The sequence below is a fragment of the Orycteropus afer genome, unplaced genomic scaffold, assembly GCF_000298275.1.
Source record: "Orycteropus afer afer isolate SDZICR_OR568_19922 unplaced genomic scaffold, OryAfe1.0 scaffold00264, whole genome shotgun sequence".
In the NCBI taxonomy this organism is placed as follows: Eukaryota; Metazoa; Chordata; class Mammalia; order Tubulidentata; family Orycteropodidae; genus Orycteropus; species Orycteropus afer.
This window is the reverse complement of record NW_006921851.1, coordinates 2,729,274-2,741,615: the sequence shown is the minus strand read 5'-3', so window position 1 is coordinate 2,741,615 and position 12,342 is coordinate 2,729,274. Positions and strand designations below refer to the sequence as shown.

General features: G+C 39.0%; 1 protein-coding gene across 1 annotated transcript in view; it reads left to right on the top strand.

The window, feature by feature from the left end:
- Positions 1-12,342, top strand: part of KMT2C (lysine methyltransferase 2C) — a 470,642-nt gene that overhangs the window by 410,433 nt on the left and 47,867 nt on the right. The window contains exons 41-43 of the mRNA XM_042782218.1: positions 1,208-1,271; positions 3,110-3,342; positions 9,260-10,969. Of these exons, the coding sequence (XP_042638152.1) occupies positions 1,208-1,271; positions 3,110-3,342; positions 9,260-10,969 (2,007 nt within the window). The remainder of the gene's footprint in view (positions 1-1,207; positions 1,272-3,109; positions 3,343-9,259; positions 10,970-12,342) is intronic.

Here is a 12,342-nt window from a genome sequence, read left to right as displayed (position 1 = left end):
TTTTTTTTTTTTTTTTTTTTTTAAGTATCTGTCTAGGAAAAAAGAGAAAGCTACCTACACTATGTCTCTGGGAAATTTCCCTTCTTACCCTGTCAGTTATACTTCAGATTCACTATACTGATAATTACATTCTTTTCATTATTAAAATAAGAAATACCATCTACTACAAGGGGAAAAGGAGCTCTGGTAGCGTAGTGCCTAAGGCACTTGACTGCTAACCAGAAGGCTGGCGGTTCAAACCCCACTGGCCACTCCTAGGAAGGAAGATGGGGCAATCTACTTCCGTAGTGATACTGCCTCAGAAACCCAAGGAGGGGTCGCTATGAGTCAGGTCCAACTCGACAGCACATAACAACACGGGGGAAAGCATAGACTTTGTAACTGAGTTAAAAAAAAAATCCTTATTCTACTATGAATTTACTGGGTGACATTGGCCAACTTCATAAGCCTCTGTTTTTTGCTCTGTTAAATAGTATACCTTCCGCTTTGCAGTGTTATAAGGATTTCACATAATGCATTTTGGCTGCTGTTTTCATTTATAGCCATTGATTATATACAGCTCATGTCTAACAGCACTTATAACAACTGGGTAAACTTATCAGACTGTTGCCAAAGAATTGTGTGATTAATAACTATTTACTTAGTTATCCTGGAATAAATAAGACATTTAATTAGAAAATAAGATTAATATTTGTAATTCAAATATTAAAAATTGTATTTTTTTATTTGTGCATTTTAGAGATATTAATTCTTGTTATAAGTAATAAATAATTTTGTGCTATAGAATTTTGTAAGATCTAAAACTTCATTTAAATGAGTCTAGATGCAGAAGAAACCAGACAAATTTCATCAAAAAGTAGATGGAACTCTAGCTTAATATTAGCAATAACTAATTTGCCCTGAAATTATATTTTTATTGAATAATCCTTTATCTTAAACATAATTGTTATTCAGCTGAAACCTAGAAAATAAAATCATTAAGGTATAGTTATAAATTTTCAGAAATTAAGTTCTCACCACTAAATTCACGTTATTTTTTTATGAAAACGCAAGCTTTAAAGATTAGTTTTAGGAAATTAAAGTTTGTTTAGTTTATTTCCTCTTCCATTTCTTTTTTCTTTCTCTTTTTTTTTCATATTTTTAAAATTATTTTTCCCTTTTAACTGAAATGTGTAATAAACCTATTTATAAATTTTACTTATTTTAGGATGGCAGTATAACACATCAGATTTCTAGGCCTAATCCTCCAAATTTTGGTCCAGGCTTTGCCAGTAAGTATAAATCTAATAAGTTACATGTTTTCTTGGGGTTGCTTGTTTGCACTATATTTGTATTCTGAAAACTTGGAGTTAGCTTAGCTGTGTTATTTTAGGCCTACGTGCCCTCATTTTTATCTCACATCACTGCCCTATTAGGCTGTCTTTTCTTCAAGGCATGTATTTTCATTGTGTTTTTTGTTTTGTTTTGTTTTTATTTTTTGCTGTGCATGAAGAGATATAGTTTAAAATTAGTATTTTAATATAGAAAAATTATCTTCCCAATTTTCTTCAATATTGTGGTTGCTTTTGTTTTTAAATATAAATTGGGCTCTTTACAGTCTATAGAATTGGGCCATTTCTTGTTCTCAAGGCTGTCTTTCTATCCTAGAGTGACAAGGACCCTAAATGGGAAGAGCAAAGGGAATATTCTTAGAAATAGAAATAAGTTGGGTTTAGCAGCATGGTGTGAAGGTCAAGTATGCAATGCGTCGTTGAATCCTTTCTAGTTATCTTCAGGGGTCCCAAGGTGGTTCAGGATAGTATTTAAAGTTCTCCCCAAACTAAACCTTTCTGAAATCTTCAGACTGTTTAGCTAACTTTTTTTTCACATTATTTTTCATTTTGCTCACCTCTGCTCTCCTGGTTCCAGAAACCAGAAAGGCTTTCCTTGCGGTAGGTCTCATTCTACCAGAAGCAGAACTTCTGAAATCTTGTGAAAAAGCCTGTTCTTGAAAAATGCCCTTCAAATTTAGTAGATTAGATTTCAAGGATTTCAAGTTCATACATATGCTGGAACTTCTGGGTTTAGGAACAAACCCAAAGTCTGACCTTTTGAAATCCCCCCTGCATTAATTATTATTATAATTTGAATATATATTTGCATTAAAAACAAGGAAAATACTGTAACCAACTGGCTTTTTCTGGCTTTATTGTGCCCATTGGCTTTGGTTGGATTCTTAATGTATGACAATATTCTGTTATCATTGATGTTATTTTTCAGCTAATGTCCTTCCTAGAATTGTATTCATTTATCTGTCTTGTAGTGAGTCGAGTTACATTCAGAATTTCACTACCATAAGATAACTTTTTTTTTTTAATAGAGTTAGTGTCCATGCAATAAAGTACCCTTACAGAATAAAGAGAGAATATGTTACAAGATAAAGAGAGATAACTATCTGTGGGGATATTAATGGCCATCATAAAAGTGCAAAAATTTTTACTTGATTATTTTCCCCTTTGCCTATTTATAGAACTATAAATTATAAAAATTACCAGTGTTATCAACTTAAGAATTTGCTCTAAATAAAACACAGAATTAGTCCTTTCTAAAACATTTTGGGTTCTCTCCTTTCTGTTTAGGACCTTTAATATAAAGAAATAGGGAAATCTTACAAACTAAGGAAAAACAGCATGGGAAATGATTACTTAATCCATGCTCTGGACTTTTATAGGATATGTCTTAATTTTATTGAGAAAATTATCTCTTCAAAATCTGTTAAGCTGAATTAATAAAATAATATAACTCAATAGTTTGCATTTGGGGCTAGAGAGTTTGATAGCTCATTAGATAAAAACATGTCAGTAGATAAAAGCCTCTGCTTTTCTAAAGTTGGACTAATAGTATTTATTAAGTATCCTAAGGATATGTGTTCTTTGACTTTGAAAATTGCTTTTCTAAAATCTACTTCATAATTACATATTAGCCTAATATTTAGTACAGTGTTTTAAAATTATCTACTCAAAGGTTATGGTGCAACTGCATTTCCTTAAAAAATGGATTTGTGTATCTTTTATAATGTTAGACTCTTTAGAAAATTAACACAGATGAATTGTAAATTTTTTTTCTTCAGATGATTCACAACGTAAACAGTATGAAGAATGGCTTCAGGAGACCCAGCAGCTTCTTCAGATGCAGCAGAAATATCTTGAAGAACAAATTGGTGCACACAGAAAATCTAAGAAAGCCCTTTCAGCTAAGCAACGTACTGCCAAGAAAGCTGGGCGTGAGTTTCCAGAAGAGGATGCAGAACAACTCAAGCATGTTACTGAGCAGCAAAGCATGGTTCAGAAACAGTTGGAACAGGTAATAAGTGTGCAAAATAGAAACCATCAATAATTAATGAATAGGATGTTTTTTGTGTGTTATTCATTAATGTAAGCATTGATGATTAGTAGCAAATGGCATACCAAAATACATGGCCAAAATGGACAGGTCTGAGACCTGTTATTAACCAAAGGAGTAACAGTCCCAGTCTTTTCCCTAGAGTAGTAGTCACATAGCACATACTTAATAAATGCCATTGAAGAGATTAACTCTCATAATTCTAATTTAAAAGAATGGTTCTCATACTCTTCAGCATCCCTGCTATAGTTAAGGATATATATAGCGTTTGAGCTGTTATAGTTGTTAATTTTTAGGGAATACTTGTTTGATATCTATTGTTTCCTCCCCTCTTTCCCCTCCCCTCCCATGTTTTGATCTTAAAATACGTTGGTATATTTTGGTAGTTAAGTTTGTGTGTCAACTTGGCTAAGCCTGGTTGAGTGGCTGGGCAGCTGGATGTAATATTCCCCATGATGAGATTGGCAGTCAGCTCCATGGTGGCATCTACTGTGAGTAGCTGAGTAGCTGCCTTAGGGATGTGGTCGGCTTCCTGTCAATAAGAAACAGCTTTGAGAGTGGTCTCTAGCTTATGCCACACTTGAACCCAGCATGTAGCCAAGGAGTTGTTCAGCAGCCTGCCATGCTCTGCTGGTCTTGGGACTTCTAATGGACTTGAATTAATGGGCTGCCATGTGATTTGGTATTATTGGGACTGTGCCTTGTTACTTGTCAACCTTGGGCTTGTCAGCCTCAGCAGCCAGCAGCTGAGTGAAGAAAAGCCACCAGCTCCAGTGGACCGGGAGCAGGAGGCAGAGCTGAAGCCCAAGGTTAAGGGGCTTTCACCCAACCCCTAGAGCCTGGCACTTTGAACTTGGACTTAAAGCCTCCAGACTGTAAGAGAATGAACTCTTGTTTCTTCAAGCTATCCCATTTGTGGTATATTCTTCTCAGGGCGGCACTAGGTAACGAAAACAGATTATGGTACCGAGAGAGTGGGGTGCTGCTCTGACAGATACCTAAAATGTGGAAGCAGGAATGGAGTGCATCCTCGACCCAAGACCCCAGCAGAGAAATAGAGAAACGCTGGCATGTGGCATGAGAGACAGCAGGAGCGGAGCCAAGAGAATCGGCATGAGACAGCGACACCTTTTAGCAGCCCATGGAGGAAAAAACTGGATGCCATTGCTCAGGCAGCTTCCTAGCAGAGTGGGTTGCCTGTGGGCATTAACTGGTGGAAGAGATCAGCATGAAATGGACTAGCAGGTTGGGCAGCCCACAGAGCAAGAAAGCTGAGTGCTTTTTGGGCAGGAAGATTTCTGGTGAGTGGGTTGCCTTCAGCATTAATTGGCAGAAGCAGAGAGACCAAGGAAAGGGGAAGCAGAGCTTCCTCAGACTCAAAGGGTATGACCATGGCCTCTGGGGGTGAAACCACCATATCCCCCTAGGTTTCAAAGAGCCAGACCTTCACCAACTTGGTTCTGGAGTGTGGGGCTGCTCTTTCATGTGGGCCAGTAGGATGGAGCCATAACTGATGCCCAAGAGAGAGGGGACAGGGCAACCATGCCCAAGAGGTAGAGGAACGGGGCCCACCAGGCCAAAGGGGTGAGGTCCCCACTCAGGAACTAGGGCATTAGAGCCACCCAGTGAGAGAGATCTGTACAGTGCCACCCAATGAAGATCTGCACAGGTGCCAAGTTGACAAGGGGTAGAATTGTGGTAGTTAAGTTGGTGTATCAACTTGGCTGAGCCTGGTTGAATGACTGGGCAGCTGGTTGAAGTATTTCCCATGACAAGACTGGTAACTCCATGATGGAATGTACTGTGAGTAGCTGAGTAGCTGCCTTAGGGATGTGGTCTATTTTCTGTATATAAGTACCAGCTTTGTGTATGGTCTCTAGCTTATGTCATGCCTGAACCCTGGCTGTAGCTGAGTCATTGTTCAGCAGCCTGCCATGCTCTGCCAATCTTGGGCCTTTTAATGGACTTGAATTAACGCCCTGCTGTGTGGTTTGGTAATATCAGGACTGTGGCTTATTACTTGGGCTAGGGGGCTATGGTGGTTCAACCCCCAGAGGCCATGGTCCTACCCTTTGAGGCTAAGGCAGCTCTGCTTCCCCTTTCCTTAGTCTCTCCGCTTCTGCCAATTAATGCTAAAGGCAACCCACTCACCAGTTGGGCTTGTCAGCCTCAGCAGCCAGCAGCTGAGTGAAAAAGCCTCTAGCTCCAGTGGGCTGAGAGCAGGAGGCAGAGCTGAAGCCCAAGGTTGAGGGGTGTGGTGGTTATGTTTGTTTGTCAACTTGGCTGGGCCTGGTTGAGTGGCTGGGCAGCTGGTGGTAGTTATTCCCCATGATGAGACTGGCAATCAGCTCCATGGTGAGACCTACCACAAGCAGCTGAATAAGCTGCCTTTGGGATGTGGTCTGCTTCCTGTATATAAGGAGAAACCTTGGGAATGGTCTCTAGACTGTGGCACACTTGGACCCTGCATGTAGCCATGTCATTGCTCAGCAACCTGCTATGCTCTGCCAACCTTGGGACTTACAATGGACTTAAGTTAATGGCCTGCCATGTGGTTTGGTAACATCGGGACTGTGCCTTTTTACTTGTCAACTTTGGGGCTTCTCAGCCTCAGCAGCCAGCAGCTGTCTGAGTGAAGAAATGCCTTTAGCTCCCATGGGCCGGGAGCAGGAGGCAGAGCTGGACCCCAAGGTTGAGGGGCTTTCACCCAGCCCCTAGAACCTGGCACTTTGAACTTGGACTTAAAGCCTCCAAATTGTAAGAATAAACTCCTGTTTGTTAAGGCCATCCCATTTGTGGTATGTTTCCTGTCAAAGTGGCACTAGGTAACCAGAACACTATTGATACATGAAATAACTTCAGTGGATCTCAAGAGCATTATGATGAATGAAAGAAGCCAATCCCAAAAGGTTACATTCTGTATGGTACCATTTATATAACATTCTTGAAATTATAGAATTTTAGAGATGGAGAATAGAATAGCAGGGGTTAGAGATGAGGGTAGGAGGATTTGACTACAAAAAGGCAGCATGAGGGAGTCTTCTGGAATGGTGGGACTCTTTTATATCCTGTTAATGGTGATAGCTACTCAAAAAATCTACATGTGTATAATTCAAAAGCATTGTTCCACATCCTACTTTGATGAGTAGCGACTAGGATCTTAAAAGCTTGCAAGCAGCCATCTAGATGCAATGATGGGTCTCTCCTCGTCCAGAGCAAAGAATAATGAAGAAAACCATAGACACATGGAAACAATTAGTCCAGATGACTGTTATACCATGTATACAACTGCGAGACCAGAAGAACTTGATGGTGCCCGGCTACTACTGTCAATCACTTGGAGGGGGATCTATATAAGAAATCCTGGACAGAGTGGAAGAATAATATGGAACAAAACTCAAAATTATTGGGGGTGAGGGGAGCACCAGGTTTGCTGATCTGATAGTGCCTGATGAAACCAACTGATACTATGGTCCCTAGCTGCCCTTCAGGTCTGGAATTGAACCCCCTCCCATGGCTTCCAGCCAAACAAAAGACAGGCATGTATTAAGGTAGATACACTCCTTGGAGAGATCAGTCATGAGAGAATAGATGGGCTATGTGTGCACAGGGAGACAGCTCAGGCAGCAGGAGTGCATGACACAGAAGGACACAGGGAAGAGGTAACTATGGGGAAGAAGTGGGGGGGGGAGCTGTTGCATTGTGGAAAATTGCAGTCAGTGTCATGAGACAAAGTGTATGTGAGCTGCTGTATGGAAAGTGAGTTTGCTTTGTAAACTTTCACCCAAATCACAATTTAAAAAAAAGAAAAATGTACATGTATATAATTCATAGAATTTGTGCACTGATGAAAAAAAGTCAATTTTGCTATATTTCAATTTTAAATTTTAAAAAAAAATGTTAATAGAAAGGGTGGGATTCAGAGTTGATTGACACAATAAAAATTTGAGTGCTTTCTGTGCAAGCACCTTCAAATACATTGTCTTATTTAACCTTCTCTACAAGCTTCTGAAGGAGTTGGTATCGTCCCCATCTTACAAATGAAACTGATAAGTCATTGTAGAGGGTGGGTGACATGTTCTTTCATAGCTAGTAATTGGATTCGGATGTCCTGGAGTTAACTCAACAATGTATCAACAAATAAGGTGATTATTATGTAATTCCTACTGCCACTCCTCGGAAGGAAGGTTGGGCAATCCTACTTCTGTAGTGATACTGCCTCGGAAACCCAAGGAGGGGTCGCTATGAGTCGGGGGCGACTCGACAGCAAATAACAACAACAACAACTGTTAAAACCAGAATGAGAGGTTTCTTTTTAAATTCACTCTCTGGGTCCATAATTATCACAGCTAAATATTCTTTTAAAAATATTTTTACCATGTACTTGCTCTACCAATCAAAGTGTTAATTCCTCAGTTCTGGCCAGCAGGCTTGTCAGGAAAGACAAGGAAATCAGAGTTATGTAACTCTGGAGAGGAGTCCAGACACCGTTATTTACAGATAATATTGCTAATCTGTCTGGAAAACCAAAGAAAATAAATTGGAAAAACTTTTGGCATGACTGGGTTCAGTATAATTGTATAATAATTATTTTTTTAAAAAAAAGAAAGGCTTTGAAAGACTAGATGTCATAATGTATCCCTTCATGCCCTATCTCCCTAAATGAGATAGTGAGTTCTTCAAGGATATGGATTGCATTTTTATGTAGCTGGCACATATTGGGAGCTTAGAAGTTTTTTATTTGTTTTTTGTTTTTTTTTTAAATGAATGAATTAACCTACACAACCCAGTCGTTATTAGGATCCTATCTAGAAACTATTGAAAATAGTAACTTGCAGCTTATATGGATTTCAGGAATTATAATTTGAGTCTGGTAAATTCAAAGAGTTTTTCAAATACAGTCTTTTTAACATAGGGGAGGAGTATAATATATGTGCTAATGAAGTAGCTATTTATTCACCTCATTTTAAAATATTACACGATTTTGCATTTTAAAAATGAAATAACATGTTTAAGTGCTTAAGGGAGTTAAATCTCACTTATTCTAATCTTATATATTAATCACTTCTAAGGCATCATAATTAATTGCTTACTTTGTAACTTTTGTTTATTCTTTTATCCTACTCTGAGATGTATAGTTTAAATAGTCTATAATTTCAAGCATAAGATGTTCTTAATTGTTTTTACTCCAGAAAAACATTTTTGGAATTTCTGTTTTTGGTGTTTCACTTATAAAGAAGTTTTATAGAAGCCTTTACAAAAATCCTATCATTAAAGAATATATAAGGAGCTCTGTGTTGTAGTGCCTATGCCATTTGACTGCTAACCAGAAGGCTGGCAGCTCAAGCCCACCAGCCACTCTTCGGAAGGAAGATTGGGCAATTACTTCCGTAGAGATACCACCTCAGAAGCCCAAGAGGGGTTGCTATGAGTCAAATCGACTTGACACCAGTGAGTTTGTTTTTTTTGGTAATAGATAAAAAGAAAAGCTCACTGCTATTGAGGCAATTTCAACTCATAGCAACACCCACTGGGTTTGCAAGGCAGTAAATCTTTATGGAAGTAGATTGCCCCATCTTCCTTCTACGGAGCAACTGATGGGTTTGAACTGCCAACCTTCTGGTTGGCAGTCATATGCCCTAGGTACTACGTGACCAGAGCTCCTTTTAAAGAATATTTAGAGAGAAATACTTGGTTAAGACTTAACATTCCATTTTGTGTGTGTGTGTGTGTGATTTTCATCATTGCGTAAACAAAGTATTTTTGCTTCTAGAGTTTAATTGCTTTCTATATGACCCCCTCCATTATCATCAACCGGTATTTTAGTTGGATATCTATATTATATGTAAATAAGTAATGATTAATTTTATTATTCCAGATTCGTAAACAACAGAAAGAGCATGCAGAACTGATTGAAGATTATCGCATCAAACAGCAGCAGCAGCAGTGTGCAATGGCCCCACCTCCCATAATGCCTGGTGTCCAGCCCCAGCCACCTCTTGTTCCAGGAGCCACTCCACCCTCCATGAGCCAACCCAACTTCCCTATGGTGCCACAGCAGCTACAGCACCAGCAACACACAACAGTCATTCCTGGCCATACCAGCCCTGCTAGAATGCCCAATTTACCTGGCTGGCAGCCTACCAATGCTTCTGCTCACCTGCCCCTCAATCCTCCTAGGATTCCACCCCCAATTGCCCAGTTACCGATAAAAACTTGCACACCAGCCCCAGGGACAGTATCAAACACAAATCCACAGAGTGGACCACCACCACGAGTAGAATTTGATGACAATAACCCCTTCAGTGAAAGTTTTCAAGAAAGGGAACGTAAGGAACGTTTACGAGAACAACAGGAAAGACAACGAATCCAACTCATGCAAGAAGTAGACATACAAAGAGCTTTGCAGCAAAGGATGGAAATGGAGCAACATGGCATGATGGGCTCAGAGCTCAGTAGTAGGACATCTGTGTCCCAGATTCCATTCTATAGTTCTGATTTATCTTGTGATTATATGCAACCTTCAAGATCCCTTCAGCAGTCTCCACAACACCAACAGCAAATGGGACAGGTTTTACAGCAGCAAAATATACAACAAGGATCTGTGAATTCTCCCACTACCCATACTTTCATGCAAACCAATGAGCGAAGACAGGTAGGACCTCCCTCATTTATTCCTGATACACCATCAATTCCTGGTGGAAGCCCAAATTTCCATTCTGTTAAGCAGATTCATGGAAGTCTTTCCGGAACCAGCTTCCAGCAGTCCCAAGTGAGGCCTCCTTTTACACCTACATTGACAGAAGCATCTTCAGTAGCTAATAGTGGTCTTCCATGTGGCCAAGACCCTGCTGTAACCCATGGACAAAATTACCCAGGATCAAACCAGTCTCTCATTCAATTGTATTCTGACATAATTCCAGAAGAGAAAGGGAAAAAGAAAAGAACAAGAAAAAAGAAAAAAGATGATGATACAGAATCCACCAAGGCACCATCAACTCCCCATTCAGATGTAACTGCTCCCCCAACTCCAAGTATCTCAGAAACTACCTCTACTCCTATAGTGAACACACCCAATGAGCTTCCTCAGCAAGTAGAACAAGAGTCTGTGGAACCAGTAGGCCCACCAACCCCTAATGCAGTAGCTGGCCAGTTGTATGCAGAATCAGAAAGCAAACTGCTCAGTAGTGATTGTTCACAAGGGACTCCAAATCAACAGACTCACGCAAATCCAGACATGGATAAATTCTCCATGGAAACCCCTGCTGAAATTGAAGAGGTAAAACTAGAACAGACTGAAACAGAGGAATGCCCTGGCCAAGACAAGCCTAAATTGGAAGAACAAACCAGTAATAAGGTAGAAGAAAAAGCTGTACCCCATCCTATCTCCTCAGCACAGAGCCCTCCTCATCTGGTTGGAGGCCCTGCTACCAAAGGAGATGCAGGGAACGAACTTCTGAAACACTTGTTGAAAAATAAAAAGTCATCTTCCCTTATAAATCAAAAACCAGAAAGCAGTTTTTGTTCAGAAGATGACTGTACAAAGGATAACAAATTAGTTGAGAACCAGAATCCAGCTGAAGGATTGGTAAGTGTGAATCGTGAAAATGACAACTTACTTTTTCTTCTTGTTTTGTTTTAAATCATGGTTACAACTATATTTTAATATTATTTTGTGACCTTTTTACTCTAAAAGACCATTTTTTATGTTGTTGTTTCTGCCTTCATGGGCTCATATTTTGAATTACAATCATAAACTATATTAAGTAATACATTGTTTATTACATATTTTTTTAATTAAAGACATGTAACGCATTTGACATGTAACATGTGCCTCTCAACTGCTTATTACTCCCCCTGAGTTAATCTAACCAAAACAAAGAAGGTGAAAGATTAGTCTATGCATCTTTATTATACATAAGAGTAATTTTCAGTAAGCTCTTTGAAACAGAGAAAACAGCTCATGCATCCCTGTTTAATATCATTGGGGACTCTCAGAGATAACCCCTATTGAGAACCTATTGTATTATAATGTATTTTTCTAAATGTTATACAGATATAATCTTATATATAATATTATGTATGAATATAATCTTATATATGAATATTATTTTGTCTTTGTAGTTTCTCATGTATCAATGTTCTACCTATATAATTTTTATAGTGATAGAATGTCATCATAATATACCATAGTTTGCTTAATCTTTTATTAAGCACAAGGTTTGCTTTTATTTTCCTTTGTATGGAGATCTTAATTATAAATATACTTTCACAAGATTCCCTCTTCCCTCCCCGCCTCCCATTTCAATTAATTCCCTTGAGATAGTTCCTAAACTGGGGTTACTAGGTAATAGGGATTGGTACACCAGTTAGCTCTTACGGTATATTGCCTCCTTATCTTTCAAAAGCTACAGTGCTTCTTAAGTTAGATTTTAACATTTTCATTTTTTAATTGAATAGTGGTGATGTGGTACTTGGTTGTCCAAATAAGATTTGTTCCTCTTTGTTTTCTCTTGTTGTATGTTTGACCATATTCACTACAGAGAATGAGTGTTTGACAAGATAAATTTATGTGATTTTTGTAAAATTTTAGTGGGTTTGCTTTTTCAGTTGTGTTTGTCACCAGTAAATATGCTTAAGTGTCCAGCTCAATCGCTTGCTGCTTTCTCCATTCCATCCTATGTCCAAGGAATACTGAAATACTTATTAGAATCCCTGAGTGTTTTCTGATTTCACTCTGTCATATATGGCTGTTTACTGCAGCCTGTTTTTTGTCTCACTCTCCCTCCTTTTATGTATTTGGCCAACATCTTTTTTTTTTTTTTTAATTAATTAGTGGCTAAGACACTTGCCTGCTAACCAGAAGGCTGGCGGTTCAAACCCACCAGCCACTCCTCGGAACGAAGGTTGGGCAATCCTACTTCCGTAGTGATACTGCCTCGGAAACCCAAGGAGGGGTCG